General features: G+C 32.7%; 1 protein-coding gene across 2 annotated transcripts; it reads right to left on the reverse strand.

The window, feature by feature from the left end:
• Nucleotides 1-2,958: 2,958 nt before the first annotated feature.
• LOC105343802 (sphingosine kinase 1) lies at nt 2,959-15,733 on the reverse strand. 2 transcript variants are annotated; one of them, XM_034457249.2, is made up of 6 exons: nt 15,322-15,733; nt 8,907-9,056; nt 7,098-7,192; nt 6,773-6,888; nt 6,080-6,300; nt 2,959-5,693 (listed from the first exon to the last, which is right to left on the reverse strand). In XM_034457249.2, the coding sequence occupies exons 1-6, from the start codon at nt 15,707-15,709 to the stop codon at nt 4,849-4,851; spliced, it is 1,815 nt and encodes a 604-aa protein (XP_034313140.2). In that variant the 5' UTR covers nt 15,710-15,733; the 3' UTR covers nt 2,959-4,848. The 2 variants fall into 2 exon arrangements, with proteins under 2 accessions (XP_034313140.2, XP_034313139.2); XM_034457248.2 differs by lacking the exon at nt 15,322-15,733 and adding an exon at nt 10,317-11,409.
• Nucleotides 15,734-17,255: the final 1,522 nt, after the last annotated feature.

Consider the following 17,255-nt stretch of genomic DNA (forward strand, 5'->3'; position numbering starts at 1 on the left):
GAAAGATATGGACCGGACACGAATTTTGCACTTTTTCTGCCAGTGACCTTGACCTTGCCTGAATGACCTTGTGTCAAGGTCATGACACACCCTTAGGTCATAGGCAATCTTTGTGTGAAGTAAGAACTTCCAATGTTTCCCCATAAGAAAGATATGGACCGGACATGAATTTTGCACTTTTTCTGCCAGTGACCTTGACCTTGCCCGAATGACCTTGGGTCAAGGTCATGACACACCCTTAGGTCATAAGCAATCTTTGTGTGAAGTAAGAACTTCCAATGTTTCTCCATAAGAAAGATATGGACCGGACACGAATTTTGCACTTTTTCTGCCAGTGACCTTGACCTTGCCCGAATGACCTTGGGTCAAGGTCATGACACACCCTTAGGTCATAAGCAATCTTTGTGTGAAGTAAGAACTTCCAATGTTTCCCCATAAGAAAGATATGGACCGGACACGATTGCACAGACAGACGGACAGACGGACGGACGGACAAGGTGATTCCTATATACCCCCCCAAACTTTGTTTGCGGGGGGTATAATAAGCCTTGCCTAGCTATGACAAACTTTATCCAGGTCTCGTTCTAAACATCATTCCAGAAAGCTGATCCAATTCAAACAACAACAAAAACTAACTAATATTTTTATCAAAAATTGCAAGAAGTTGAGTGATAGAATTAAAATCAATCAATTTGGATTATACATGTACCATAATCATTGTTGTGAAATAACATTTCTTTAACAACAAAATAAAAGCATTTCATGCCTAATATAATACTTGATGTTAATAACAATACATCTGTTTGAAATAATTTTCTTAATAATAATTATTGTTTGACAATGGGACTATCCAACATGTGAACATTTTATTTTGAATTGTTTAAAAAAAATAATTAAAATAAACATTGTCACAAAAGGATATATAATAATTAATACTTTGTAATCCAAACTCAAAAAGTTTTTCTGAAGTACAGTGATCTTAAAACCCATTATTGGCTTGCAAAAACATTTATGCACCTTGTTTAGATTTTAAGAAAAGTTGGAGAAATAATGCAAAAATAAAAATCACTTATTTATGGTACCTTAATAAGCATGCAATTTTCCTCTCTAAAATTAAAATGCCTCAAAAAATAGAAATCAAAAAAATTATATCTGCAGAAACAGGATATACAAACGATACAGTCAGGGCCATTGCAGCAAAATACCAATGTATATATACTAGTATATTTCATTAGAATCAAATCAGTTTTAGCAGCTTCTGTTACTTAAATGTAACCCAGTTATCAAACTCAATTTTTACTAACAGTAAATTTATATAGAATCACTACCTATTTTATTTGCATAGAATTTGATAAAGGTGCTGAAAATAACAGCTAGGTGTCCCAAAGTAACATTCTGGGAGTGATATAAAAAGAAATATTTAGAGCTGTTAAAACATTTATTTACGGTATAAGGTGTTGTTTCAAAATACCAGTTCACAAGAATATTGACAAAAGAAATTGTTGTAGCACTATTCAACAGCTCATATGGTCTGGAATCCCTTTTGAAAAGACTTTTGGCACAGATAGACAGACAGACAAAGTACTACACATTTACAAGGATCATGAACAAATTTACATAAGAGCCACAGTACATGAACAGGTACTGAAAACCAACTTTTACTGGCATTCAATAAATATTCATGATCTCAATGTTTACATCCCCTTGTCAAGAATATTTTTTCATTGGGAACTACAGCTGTAGTCACAAATAAAAGTTGTTTAACAGTTATGAACAGTAGTTCAGTGTATAGTTCTCCATCACAGGGAAAGTATGAGTATTTGATAACAAGTTTTACATCCGATTCTATCGGATTATTATAGGAAATGTGGATGATAAAAGATAATACTATATGAGTACATGTATTCGTTGTGGATGCATGTTGAACAGTTGTGAAACTTTAAAATTATAATTACTGCCAAACCTATCAACATTTCTTGGTTGATTTTTAACAGGCTTTAATTAAGGTTCATCAACCATCAAAATACTAGCATCAAAATGCCTTGCCAAGACAATTTTTGGGCAGGAGCTGTTTTCTAATGTTTCAAAAAGAAATTGTAATATGAAAAATTATCTAGTTAAAAGGCTTACTGCTTTATAATTTTGTCAATCTGCTGTTAGTGTAATTAAGGACATATGATCAAATAAATTGAAGATCTAAAGATTGAGCTGCTACAGGAAATCTAGGAGGCAGAGGCAGAACTAATCAATACAGTGCAAAATTCACACACTTGACAACAATACAAAAATCTATCTACAGGTGTCCAAAGTACATGTACAAGGGTCAGCATCTGCCTTTTAAGCTGTATACACATATATATGTACATGTACTTCATTGTTTTTCTTGACTTGATATGATTTAGTTCACCATCTTTCCAAAATAATTACACTCATAAAAGCAGATGAAATCATTTTGAACTTTAACTTATTTTGCAATCACTTTTCCTCCTTTCCACATGACTGGCAACATATTCTATAATGCAGTCGCTAAAATTTGAAAAATATTTCAAGCATAAATCTATTCCAGTCGGTCATAAAAAATATCACATCAAACACAATAAGCTTTCATGCTTCAAGAACCACATTCACATGCACATCCATAAACTTTATGTATTATGAAACTGAATTAGGTTATTTAAATGCCCTAAATATGTTGACAGTAAGTAGCTACATTTGAACTATACATCCTTGAATTACCTGCTAGGTCTCGGAATGTTTATACATTTACATGTTTATTTAAAAAGTTGTTGTGAATTCTGATATTGTTATTTCACACATTCTGTCTTTATGCTCATGAATTCAGCCTTCTATAACTTCATAAAGATTGAAATGCCAATCCAAATATTTTGACAAAAAGGTTTCCTCTATTTTCAGTTTTCTAACAGTAAGGTTACTCGCAAAGGCAGAGCTTAGAGAGGATTTACTGTTTAATTGTATTTAATTTTTACTTCTAATACCAGAATTGAACTTCTGCTGAAAAATCTGTTTTCATTTTCATTTGCATTGTTGCATGAAGGATGCCTCACCACTGACATATAACTAAAAGCACACAGTTTATATACAATGCATTAACTACATAATATTCCAAAAAAATATGGAATAAAACTGATTTTTTTCTTATCACTATTCAATATGGTTCTGACAAAATGTACTGTACTCTACCTGATTATGGGACATATAAATGAAAAATTTGAAGGGATGGTGGGGAAATATACCATTATACCAAACTCATCTATATCTATCGATACTAGCACTTGTCCTCAAATTCATTGCACTTGCAAACAAAAATGCATTAAAGTAAAATACATTAGTGAAGTCCTCAATAATAAGTTTTTATCATCAAAAAACTTCTGCACCTTATGAAAAAAAATCCCTGCAAGTATAATACTGCTCATTACAGATGTTAATTAATTAAATCTCTATAAAAACAACAAAACAACAAAACAAAAACCCATATGGATTATTCATTGAACATAGAGCCGACATTTAAATGTTTAGAAATCTATCACAGTCCTTGGTGTGGAATTATCTCCATTAGCTACATTATACATGGAGACAAAAATATATGCCTGATTAATTGCTGTCACTTGATCATATTATGTCATGGAGGATTTTAATTGTGATTGATTTGTGCTAAGAGGCAAGATGACAAATGAACCAAATAGTTTTTACTTTTTTTTTTTGGGGGGGGGGGGGGGGGGTGTTGGGGGGTGTTAAGGAATCTCTCAAAAAAAAAAGAATTCAGTTATTCCTTTTCAGCTACCAAAACGTTGTTTGTTGAAAACTTTAAGACAAATCTTCATTTCAAAATGAGTGTGCAAATATCTTAACATATATATATTTCCTTCAATGAAAAATAAGTCCTCCATTTCGCTTTGTCTCAAATGGACCAATATCTTTAAACAACATATTTCTGTTGTTGAGATCATTTGCAAACTCTTGGTAAATAAATATAAATATAAATAAATAAATCATGATGATAACCAGTCTAATGGAGTGAAGGTCATCAAAATATACGATGATGCAATGATGTAAATATATTCCAATTTTTCTAAGTGTTAAATTTGTTACAACATTACATAACAACACTTGTATATTTCAACATATACACATGTACCAACATAACAAAATTTTCAATGCTCCCAACACTATCAAAAACAAAGTTGGTCCCCTATTAAAACATTCTTGAACATATCATAAGTTGCAGATTTTGTTATGGATGAATTTTTCTTCAAAATTTTATACAGTTTAAGGTAATAATTCTTCACACTCAATTGCCTCCCTTAACAATGCTTGAGGTACATGTACAATGTAACATAAAGTTAGAATGGCTCCACATAATCATTTAATGATTAGGTAGGTGCACAAGGTAAATAATTATCTGCATTTCAACAAAAAATGTTTGAAAAAATACAAATAATTCCACAAAAAACATGAAATTTGAAATGCAGTCTAAAAGCATGCCCCCTTTTTACATTACTGCAACAAGGGGACTGGTTTTTTTTTTAAAGAATAACAAAAAAGTGTTCAGATACCAATTTAAAATAAAAAAGAACACAAATATGTTTATCTGAACATTTCAAAAATTGCCATTGTGAAATCTCTTAAAAATCACTACAACTTTAAATATAACAACAACCTTGGACCACTGCATTGCAAAATCAAATCCAAAAGAAAAAAAAATTAAAATTTTGACTAATGAATCTGAACCTATTAAGTTATAGAAGCACAATCTGATGAAGTGACCTATATATCACAATTGCAGTAGAAAATTGGTCTCCCATAATTCTTGCTATAGAAAGAAATAGGTCACTGGACTCCCATGATCCTTGCTATCCCAGGTAGCACCTGGCCTTGGATTGGTCCATAATCAACATGCTCTCCATCCACCATAATGTTGCCCTCAGTTCCCGACGGCTCGAGGCGGAAGGCAAGTACCTTCACCATTTCTACGTATGGCGAATTAACATGGTCCCCTGTCTCAAAAGTCAAGAAAAGATTGACGAGCGCCGATTTCGGAATTCCAGATCGGATCATTAGCAGATGTATCTGTCCGTCATTCAGTCTGGATTCTGGGGAGGCCAGGTTGTCGGGGCCCAAATAGGGCTGGTAGAGGGCGCACGCTGTGATGAACTCATCCTCAATGGTGACCCAGTTAGAGGGGACCTCCTCCTCTAACGGGGATAAAAGACTAGCCTTGATTGGCTGACCATCATTGCTCAAAGTATGCACCATTTCTTCGAACGTATTGTCACTGCCTGTACTTGTACTGTCCTCTTTCACAGGGTTGCCATTTGGAAGACTAGAAGAAAAGCACTCATCTGTGTCGTCTACACTAAACATAACATTGTCATGCTCCTCGAATCCTGATATGTCTTCAGTAAGCTGGCTGTCGTGATCAATGTCTTTAACCGCCGGCATGGATTTGGACCTAAATCGTTGTATAGAGTGGGCAGTGCCATTTCTTCTGTACACGCCCTGTACCCCATTCTCACACACAGAGGAACTGAGGTTATTCTGTGTGGTGGAGTTTCTGATCATCGTAAATCGTCTGGGTTTGGAAAATTTCCTCACCCTCTCCTTTTGATTTTTAGCATCTGGGTCATATGGGGTTACTGGAAGGAAAGAAATTTTTGCCCTGTATTTCCTCAGACCTGCAAAAAAGTCCCCAAAATTAATCAAGAAAATGAAGGCATATTGATTTTTTTCTAGTGTCGTTTGGCATCTGGAATATTTGGTGAATTAATTTATTCTTCAACATCTGTCATATGAATTGATAATTTTCATTTATACAGAATAATGTTTCTGAAGAAAATGATCACAATGAAAAAGATGTTTACTGCAAATATTAAAAAAAAATTTATCCACAACAATAGCAAAGATTTCAAATGAACCAAATTATAAAACATACTGAAGTATAGTACATGAGTCATTGATTTATAGTCACAATTTTGATATTAGTCATCTGTTGAAACTAGAGAAGAAAAGCTTCAACACTGCTGTACAGTGTCGTTGATTATTTTCCATGTTCAAAACTTACTAAGAACACGTTTAATGAAATATAGAGTAAATCTGGAGGCTCCAAGGACTCTCATTCGCTCGCTCTCGAAGTCAATGTCCGCTATGAGACCCCAGGTAATGGACAGGAAGGAGAATAGCTGAGTCTTCTGAGTCTGCACCAAAACCAAGTCCATCGGAATCACTCTGTGCTTTATTAACACGAAGGTTGAGTGGAGTATTGGGTTCAAATCCACAGGTTCCCTTAATAAAGAAACATTGACTCAAAATTACAGTACAGTGAGAGCTTTTTTACACAGAGTTGATAAGGCTCTAAACCATGACTAGAGACAATGCTATATGATATAAGGTATATTTCTAATTCAAGGCGAAGAATTAATTTCCACGTATTCAAATAACGAAAAGCACATCTCGCAGAATTCAAAATCTTGCTTTTATTTTTAAACAGACATAAACTAAATGAAACTATGATAAAATTCTGCATTTGCAATTTCATATTCTAGCCATTTGAAGCAAACCAGTTGACTTGTGGAATTAAGTACTAGCATAAATAAGGAATATACAGTAGGCATTTCAAAGGATTCTACACAGTTATAGTACAAATTTTGCCAGTTTTTTAAAATAATTTATGTAGTCTAATCATTATACATTGTACTATTATCAAAGGAGTAGCCTTATATAGAAAAAATTCATTTTGCCCTCTATCTGTACATACCCTGCTAGGTAGTTTATATTTAGACATAGTGCATTCCCAGATCCACCAGGGATACAACCAATGGGGAAATTGATGGCCGTTTCCCAGTCACTCCGGCTCATCAGACCATTAATGACCTGCAAAATACAATTTTGGAAAACCCTATATATCGGTACCTCATATGTAAGTACATCTCTGGATACAATGACCATTCAATACCAGACAGATCTCTTTCTCTCTCTCTCTCTCTCTCTCCTCTCTCTCTCATAATCATAAATAAGATCCAGATACCAGGCAGATAGATCTCTTTCTCTCTCTTTCTCTTTCTCTCTCTCTCTCTCAGTACCTCATATATAAGTCCATCTCCAGATACAATGACCACTCCGTACCAGGCAGACAGATCTAAGCTTCTCATCACCTCTGTAGCATGGCCTGCATGCTCTTTTTAGAAGAAAAAAAATATGAGTTCATAATTACATGTTACAGGTTGTTTTTAAAAAAATCTACCCACACTCATTGTGACATAGCTATAAAATATGGAAAGATTAGATCAAATCCTATAATGATTGTAAAAGCAAGGTATGGAGTTGAACAACACGAACAAAACTGAAACGGAAGTATGCTTGTGCATTATGGGTAAACACTAGATGATACCACAGGGGTGGTCTCAAAAGTTCAGGCATGATCGTAGGCAGCTCGGGGAAAATGCAAAAAGTTGATGCAGGTAAGTATAGATATTGATGTAAACAGCAAGGTATGGAGTTGAACAACACTAACTCAGGGATTGCATACATATAGAATACCAAGTTCAAGTTCAGTTTATTCACTCAGACCAAATAATTTGGTACAAGAGGAACATATATATAATACATACAAATACAAATCGTCAGAGGTACAGACAAACAGGTACATTTTCATACAAGGAAAAAATATAAATAAAAAAGAACAGACTATAGAATCACTACTTATGTTAGATTTTAGTATAAAGGATCATAATAGGAAAACAACTAAGAGGAGCAGACAGCATCAAAAATTTTTGAAATAAATACACATAATTTTCTTAGCGATTTACAATTGCAATTAGTCATGAGTTCAGAAAACTTAAAGAAATTTGGTCTTTTCCAATATTTTGTGTTTATGTATTTTTTCCTTATTTCTTCTAGTGCCGAACATTCTAAAATATAATGAAATTCATCACCAATGAGACCTTTATTACACAAAAGACATAACCTCTCATTACCAGCAGTTTTTCATTTTTATCATTAAGAGATGTCATTAGCTAAACTACCAGTGCTTTTCTCTTAAATAACTATAACTTCAATTAAAGCATCAGGGAAATGGAGAAATACCCTATTACATCACATGCTGAGCCATTGCAAAGTTAATTAAGTATTGAGTTATGTAATTATAAAGTCTGCACTGGAGATTTAGAACGATAACTTGGATACACTCGTAACAACTGCATCAAAATCTTTATAATTCATCAAGGTACTAGATCACGACATAATTCCATGTATCCATGTTACCATAGCATCCTACTTGAACATTCAGCTTGTGTGCTGACAGTTTAATTCAGTTAAACAAATGCAGGCCTACTTGTAAATTGTTATGTTTTTCTTTTAAAAAAGTTTTCTTAATAAGAGGGTTTTTAAAGCATTTCCAAAATCTGAAAATATTTGTACCCGCTAAAAGCTTTTGTTACTTTATCAATTAATGAATTATCAAAAATAGTCAAATTTTTTCTTTGTTTTTTTTTTGGTTTGTACAGGAATATGCATTCACAGGAATAACAGTTGTGGTCATGGCAGAAATGATTAAAAGTCAGTTCCCAGATGACAGGTGCTTGTTTATTTATTATTTAAAAACAGCTACATATATGATTGAGTAACAGGATGGGGGTAATAAAGACGAGCCAGACCAGGAGACAAACTCGAATCTCTGGCTAGGTTCTCTTCCCACTGAGCTATCTGGTGCCCGTGATTGATAAAATATAGGGTGCTTTAGTTCATTACCTGTTTTAAGTTAGATTTATGCTCTTAAATTGAACAGGTAAAAAATAGCATATTTATGAAAAAAAAGAAAAAAAAACACCAAGGGTTCAAAACAAAAAGTAAGGCCATGCAGCACACTGAGGCCTGCATCCATTCTAGCTTACCTGTGACGACCAATTTGAAAGAAATGTCTGCCTCCTCCAGCATGTGGGAGACTCCATTTTGGAAGATCTGGAGGGCTTTCCCTGGGCCACTGAATGGGTTGATTAAAACTAGCAGCTTCCTCGGGAGGGGTACTTCACAACTCTCTATATCTTTAACAAAAAAAAACATAGCCTTTTAGATTCATACTTCTGTAAAAATCTTTATACATATTAATGAAGCATATTACTGACATCAAGTTGTGCAATTAAAAATTGTTATATATACTAATAATTGTATAATAATTCTTAATTCTTAATTGCACAATTTCATATCAGTAATAACCACACATCCAACATTACTTTTTACATGATATTTAATATCTATTTTTAAAAGTGTGAACACGATGAAATGTAAAATAACATCTGACATCTATAACAAAAAAAATTCTTGTACCTTTTCATTAGCTCAACACTTTTAATTGTAATACATGAACATGTAATACATATGTAGCTTCATATCATTTCGTATGTTTTTGGGTGTTTTGGGGGGTTGGGGAGTCACAGGTTCATATTTTTTCACTAATATGTAAAATAATTATGCATAATAATATATTCAGGTTCCATTAGGTATTAAAAATAAATTGGCCATCCTATAGTGATCAGACCTGTAGAACATTACATTTATTGAAACTTTTACCCCTGTCACAGGTTTGAACCCCCATCTCCAAGGAAGAGCTCCTAACACCCTACTAACTTTAGTATCCCGCACAGACTGGGGAAGAAGTGGAATAGAGAATTGTTCATTGTTATTGTCAACAATGTAGAGTAATAAATCTGGAAAATGATACAGCTCAGTTTAATGAATGGCCTCTTTCATCATCCTCCATAAAAAAAGGGAAAAAAAAAGGGATTTGTGAACATTGATGAATTAGGTCTCATCAAAAACCTTCACTTTAATCATAAATAGAAGATGGAAAATGAAGAACTACCAGTACCAGTGCTGTTAATTTTCCTTAAAAACTAATGTATCTTTATTTAATGAATATTAATTAACATAAGAAGAAACTGATGACTATATGCAAATCTGAAACTACCGGTATATACTAATCTGATTTAAATTAGGACTTTGAAAATCTTTAAACACTGGACCTACAGGAATAAGCATAAACATGTACAATCAAGATATAATATGCTGGTTTAATTGGGGTTTAATGATTTGTTCATCAGTATAATAACCACAACGACATAGCAAACTAACCTAATCCCAAGCAGCACACAGGCCAGGGTTCACTGAATTTCTAGATGATTACAAAATACCAGGCTTTTAAAATAGGAAAACAAAATGTGCAACAATTCTAAAGAGTACTTGTATCAATTGCTAACACTGTATATAATTTCTATCATTCTACAGGGACTTCTAAATATCATTACCTGTGTTAAATGTTATATCATTGTTATTTTCAGTGGACAAGCTAAGAATGATTTTTCTCCACTTTTCACAGACAGTTTTGTTAGAATTGTAATCGGCGTATTGAGATAGTCCAAGGGTTAATGTGCAATGTTGTCTTTGGTATGACCGGCTCAGCGAATTCTTTTTCTTCTTTGGACAAAAATAAACAGAAAGTAAACATTCTGACCGGTCCACAACAACAGAGGAATTCATACAGGTACATGAGGTAGATCGACCCTGTTTGTTTACACCAGCGTTAATACGACAGCCAATCACATCTCTAAAATCAATCACACCCCCAGCATCAGTGTCTCTCCCACAGCTCGCATCTTGGAATTTCAGGAACTGATTTGTCAATTCCACTACATAAACCTTCCCTGGCTTGGAGGAAACAGAAAATTTTCCTTGAAGAAGGACCTTATTCTGTTCCATGTTGAACCAGTGTGTGTGTGTATGTGTGTGAGAATGAAGTATAACTCCTGTAATTCATAGGAAGGAAATATATACACAATAGCACAATCAAGTCTTACGGAGATATCCAGTACTGTAATCACGCCTGCTTCCTGTTTTACTTGCTATCAATACTCAGAAAATGCACGTTTCCTACATAATACCGGTAACTTTCGACATAACACTGTCACTGGTAAACATGCAAAATAAACAGATCCAACTTCCAAAAGTCAGTAGTTGAAAACAAGGTTGTACAGATTCAGAAAATCAATTTTTAGATCGATGCAATTTTCACCTCCTATATTTCCACTACACACAACTCTGTGTCCCACATGTATCCGGCTTTTTGGTAAACATGTTACCCCAATCCACGACAAACTCAGGTATATAGCCAATCAAACTGTTCCCCTACTTTAAATTTCTGGCCTTCCCTTTAATCCGCAGGGTTGAATATCTATTACTCTAATGTTTTGTTGCGACATACATAGTTAATACCCAAAGACAACAATTCACCTGAAGGGTCCCAATAGTAATGGCAGTCAATAGTTACTGCTTCATTGACCATTTCCAGTAATTGGTATATCATGAATTTAATTCTGAACACATTTCAGCAACTTGTTCTTTCCAATCCTTGTGTTAAAAAAAAACCATGTATATTTCAGCCCGATGATGGATGATTTGACATGCAGTTAAAGCTATTGACAGATGCTTGTCAAAACGAGATTTGTGATGTCATGCTGTGAAATCAGCCCAGGTTACACACAGTTATTACCAGACCAATAAAGTTATCTCAAAATTATTCCCAGAGGGCTTTCTTTTCAATCATTGTACTGTTGACACCCCTCCAATCTCAAACATCTTATGTACATGTAATACTGGTACTAGTATATAACTACAAACACTTGACAAAATGTCGTCAGTGAAGTGGTTTCTCTATAAGGTCAGAGTTTGCCAATACATGATGGTTATCTTGGGTGATCAATACATCTCTGAACATCTCTATAGATCCTATATAAAAAGTGGATAATTATATTAAATCACATCTTTTTAAAGATACTATCTATATACCCAATCCTGACCCACAAGAAGGAAAACACTTCTTCGCAAAATTTCGATAATTACTTTTAACTCTCATTTTATCTTTCAACAGAAGTATATTTTCATTTAAAATTTCAACAGTAAAAATAACTTGCGTGAATAAATTGGATGCTCTATCCTTTGAGAACACATTTACTTTGAAGAATTACCATATAATGATATTTTAAGAACCCTTATCAGATTCTACTTATATATATCCTATCCATTAAAACTTTAACAGCACGTATTTGTGTACACACAATAATTTACATATAAATTTATTTAAGGAATGAATCCAACATTTATTAGTTTTATACCATATAAAATGGTTTGGGGCAGTTTACGCTTTATAAACTGTGAACCAGTTTATTAAAATGCATTAACTGTTCCAATTAAACCATTTTATATCATATAAAAACTAATAAATATTGAATTCATTTCTTATGATTTAATTTTTAGCTATCAATTGTAGATAATAACAGCCATTTGACCTTAAAGATATTTCATGAACCCTTATCAAATTCTGCTTATATATGTCCTATCCATTAAAAGCTTTCATTTGTGTACACACAATAATTTACATATAAATTTAATTTTAATCAATATTTATTAGTTTTATACCATATAAAATGGTTTGGGCCAATTTACGCGTATAAACCACTAAGCAGTTTATTAAAGTGCATAAACTGTTCCAAAGTTAAACCATTTTATATCATATAAAAACAAATAAATATTGAATTTATTCCTTATTGTCTAAATTTTAGCTATCAATTGAAGATAATAACAGTCATTTGACCTTAAAAATCACATTAACTAATAAAAATTTCAATTGTAATGTCAGGCGCGTTTCAGACGCTAGTCTTACTATGATGTAGGCAACATTCTTAATACAATATAAAAATTATTATAATTTTTAGCCGATCAGAAAGCGTGTTACAACCAGAATTAAATTATTTTTAAACAAATCAAAATAAAGCTTGATTTTTATCTTTTTTTTTTTTTTGGATTTTGCAATATATTGAAAAGATTTTAAAATTGCAAGCAGTAATATCTCTATCTTGATTTTAAATAACTTCTTCATTGAACATGTAGAATAAATTGTGTTACTGGTAAATAGTTATTTACATATGCCTGTAGTTTAATGGACTTTTTATTCCTGTACGGAATGTGGCTCTTCAGTTTTCAATAAATCAACTAGTACATGTACTTGAATTCAAAACATATTGTTACTAAATCAAAACTATAACAAGGACACAGTCTATCATCCATATTCCAGTTGTCAGCATTTTAAAAATATCCATCATTATCAAGTGCTTGAAAGATGTTTCCTGATAAATCCCTGGAAATATACAAAATTATTTTGAAATTGGACAGGAAACTTCAATAATGAAGTATTCTCTATTGATGCAATCTGTGTCACAGCATTTACTTTCATGATACAAATATAGCTTTCACAAGAGATTCCATGGGCGACATCGCTCATCTGCGCAACATGAGCCAGATTATTTCCTTAATTTCCATTTCATTTGAAACAAACTTCATTTTTCTTTTCAGTACCTTGCTTCAAAATAAATGTTTATGAATATTTTGACTTTATATATAATAGTATTATGCAGGAAGATTTTTTTCTTTCATTCACGATGTCTCTGTAAAATTTGGATCTTAATTTCTTGTATGTTTTAAACCCCATGGGGCCTTGCAAAAGTTTGATAATGGCATTTGTCTTCTATGTTCCTCAAATTAAAGTTTGTTCTTTTGATATTTACATGATTTACATGAATTGTAAAAGCGCTTTGAGAATGCATCAGCATTATAAAAGCGCTATATAAAAATTGCAATTATATTATTATTTAATAATTATAATATCTTTTTAATACACGGATCACTTATTTTTGACCACCACCTATAATTTTAGGCCAGGATTTTTATTAATAAAAAATAAATTGTATTGTACAAAAACAAGAACTTTATTCTTCATCTTATAAAATAAAAAAACAAGGTTACAAAAAAATAAGTTTAGCATCAAATCAGATGTTGAAATTACAAGCCACCCACCTCTCCTCCCCAAATTCATAGCATTTTTTAAGCAAAAGGAAAAGATTAATTAATTTTCATAAGATGGTAGGAATATATTTTGTATACCAAAAGAGACTGATAAAAAAATATCAACCCAGAGAAAATGAGCATCTGCCACCAACTAAAATCAGATTGCAGTGTTTGATCCTTTGTTAAAAAAAGTTAATGCTAGGGAGAATCATAGACTGAAATCAGTATGAAAACTGCCATATGATTCTTGAATCTTGGCCTAAAGACTGCCTCTACAAAACATTGAACAATTTTCCACCATAGTATGTTTAAATAGGTGTTGACACATATTGAAACAGTTTCAATGATTGAGGATTAAAACAATAAGATCTCAGGGGTTATTGAAATAATTCTGTAGCTTGATGGGTAATTGAACTCTGATGTCAACTGCTTATTATATCTACCTCTGCATGACTACCCAGGTTGATATATCCCCAGTTTATACATGTATTATCCCAAACTATACAGTACACTTAGTAGTATATATAGACATCACATTGTTTTTAAAAGTCAACATATCAACCTTGCTGCAATCATTCATGAATGTTATTAAATAAAATGATAAAAACCCTGAAGTCTAGCACTAAGCTCCTCACATTGATACATGTATATCTACATTTTATATTTATTATACTATTATCTAAATTTATAACAAATAAAATGCTCTCAATGGCACTGTACATACAAATAATAGATCTGTTGTACATGCTGATGCAGATGTTTAAAATGTCAAGGTATAATAAAAAGGCATCATATTATTTTAGCTGGGATGCTTGGATTTTTTTTTTATGTTAAAAACAAATTAAATCATAATTAACATGATGTTTTGGTAAATGGTAATCAACATATCTAGCAACAGGATTAAAATCACTGATCACAAATGAGTGAACATATTAGTTGAAATGACAGTTATGCAAATAAAAAATACAAATCGTGAACATCATCATGTGCCACCCCCTCCCCCATTTTGTCATTGTAATATCTTCTGGTCTATTTTTAAATGATATTCAATGCATGCTTACAAAATTACTAATTCCAGTGCATCAAATAAATGCACTGTTCATATTAAAGAATTTATATAATTCTGTCTGCACTCTGAAAAAAAAAACCAAAACTTAAAATCTCCTACAATATCTAGCTGCCATTATGTGTGACTTTATTTGTGTAGTGATAGCCTGATATAGGACCTCTACATGTTTAGATAGGGTACCGTTTAGATATGTACATGTTGGTCGATCTGATCGTGAATACAGACAGTGGTGGGAAGTATATTAAAAAATTGCAATTCATACAAAACACTGAAAATTTTTATACCAGTGTCCATTCTTAATCAAACTGTCCTTTATCATGATTATCATTCATAAGAGCACCTACCCTCTTTGTGAACTTTTGCACTGAGCGACAAGGACATTATCACATTCCTCCAACGCTGACATATTCTAAGATTTTCCTCGAAATTCTCTGAGCTATGAATGTCAAAAGTCACTGTTTGTTTTTCTCTGCTTCGTTTGCCCCCGTTTGACTTGATACATATGGGATAATGATACACAGTGAGAAAACACGACGACACGTCGTACGTTCTGGATTTCCGACACCGGCACCCTGTCACGTCCCCGAAAAGAATGTAATGTTTCTCATCATAGTCGTTTCTTGCATTTTCATATGAGATCCATTTCTGGGTAACTTCTACATCATAAACAGATTTTTTAAAGGGAAACAATAAAAATTCTCCTCTCAAAAGAACCTCGCACTTCCTCGCCATTTTGCATGATCATGTGACTTGTCACGTGATATTTATGATGTTAGAATTAGGGGGGGGGGGTGCTTAGACTATGATGGTTTTGGCCTATCATTTGAAGATCTGTAAAAATATCTCTATGATTTGAATAATCAACCCTTTCTTATCACTGTTAATTAAGTTCCATAGCAATCTTGAACTTATATAGGCCTATAATCTGATAATGATATGTTATATATTTTAATAGCATATGCATTTCTACGTAATTTTAAACAGTTAAATATTAATAGTTGAAAAATGGGTATACACTGTACGAACCTCGTAAGTGGTTAGAAGTTGTGTTCGAACCATATGTTTATGTTTATGCCATAAAATATGTTCAGACCAAAAACCATTTGCATGTATATGGAGCAGATATTCGGAAATGACTCTAGATTGTGAATTAATGTTCTATGTGCCGCGGTGACTTTCTTTCAGCTAGCTATATGTATTATATACTGTAATAGGTTCCATCATAATATAAATATTCATGCTTTGGTTCTAACATGTATGGGAATATAATGTATACATTTATTTACGTTAGTTACTACAGTTGTTTTTCTAATAATAGAAAAAAAGTATACAGAGTCAGTGAATAATATAGACTATAATTACAATTAGTATCTACATATCGTCTCAATCAACGGGTTTTGTGTCCATTCTATTGTGGAAATAGAATGGTCAACAAAACCCGTGGCTTGAGACAATGGTATCTACCATTTAATTCATTTGATTAAATCCATTTAATCAAAATTATTTTATTCAAATATAACAACATCTTTAAAAGCCGTTGTTTATGCTGTGCGTAAATTCAGTTTATTTCCTTACATGTAGTTGTACAATCCATCAGATTTAATGTACATTGTACAATTTACGAACATTTTATAAGTCACCAACAGTGATTGGACAGATAAGAGAAGACGAATAAAAATCATAATATATGTTTTACTTAATTTGTTAAACAATATAATGCTCTCTTTGGTGATTCATGCGGGATATCCGCGTTAACGTGTTACGTAAATTTTTTTCTGCAATGATCGCTTCCATCATAACCCACATGAATCAGTGGCCAAAGAAAGCATTTTATTGTTTATATTTGCATCTTTCTTGTAACAAATTAATAAATTAATTGTAAAAAGTAAGTTAATTAACTATATTACTTATATACATCAGTACATCAGCTAAAAGAATCGTCTCCCATGGGAATTTGAGTCTGACATCATCATCAACTTCTTAATTAATTTCAGAGATTTTACAGAAAATCACCCATATTATGGATCTTATTGTATTATTCACTCTAGGTAGCTATCTATTTCTTGCGTCAAAACAAGTTAAAAATGACGCTGTTACAGGCAAGCGAAATATGCACCGTTCTAATGTTCTGAATGTTGTTATACATTGTGCGTGTGTTTGTTATTTGTATAAATGAACCTCTTAAATTCGGGATCACGTTACTTCCTATAAGATGGATAACTGACACACCTGTGAACCAGTTACATGATAACAGCTCCTGCCTCGGGCATGCATGCAG

This window comes from Magallana gigas, chromosome 7, assembly GCF_963853765.1.
Source record: "Magallana gigas chromosome 7, xbMagGiga1.1, whole genome shotgun sequence".
Taxonomy (NCBI): domain Eukaryota; kingdom Metazoa; phylum Mollusca; class Bivalvia; order Ostreida; family Ostreidae; genus Magallana; species Magallana gigas.

Bases quoted from the DNA above. Each gene is read 5' to 3' on its own strand.
- LOC105343802 (XM_034457248.2), bottom strand. From the start codon at position 10,767: ATGGAACAGAATAAGGTCCTTCTTCAAGGAAAATTTTCTGTTTCCTCC. The intron at 7,193-8,906 runs GTAAGCTAGAAT...TCTTCTAAAAAG, and splicing joins TTTCAAATTGGTCGTCACAG to AGCATGCAGGCCATGCTACA. The intron at 5,694-6,079 runs GTAAGTTTTGAA...ACTTTTTTGCAG, and splicing joins TTTCATTAAACGTGTTCTTA to GTCTGAGGAAATACAGGGCA.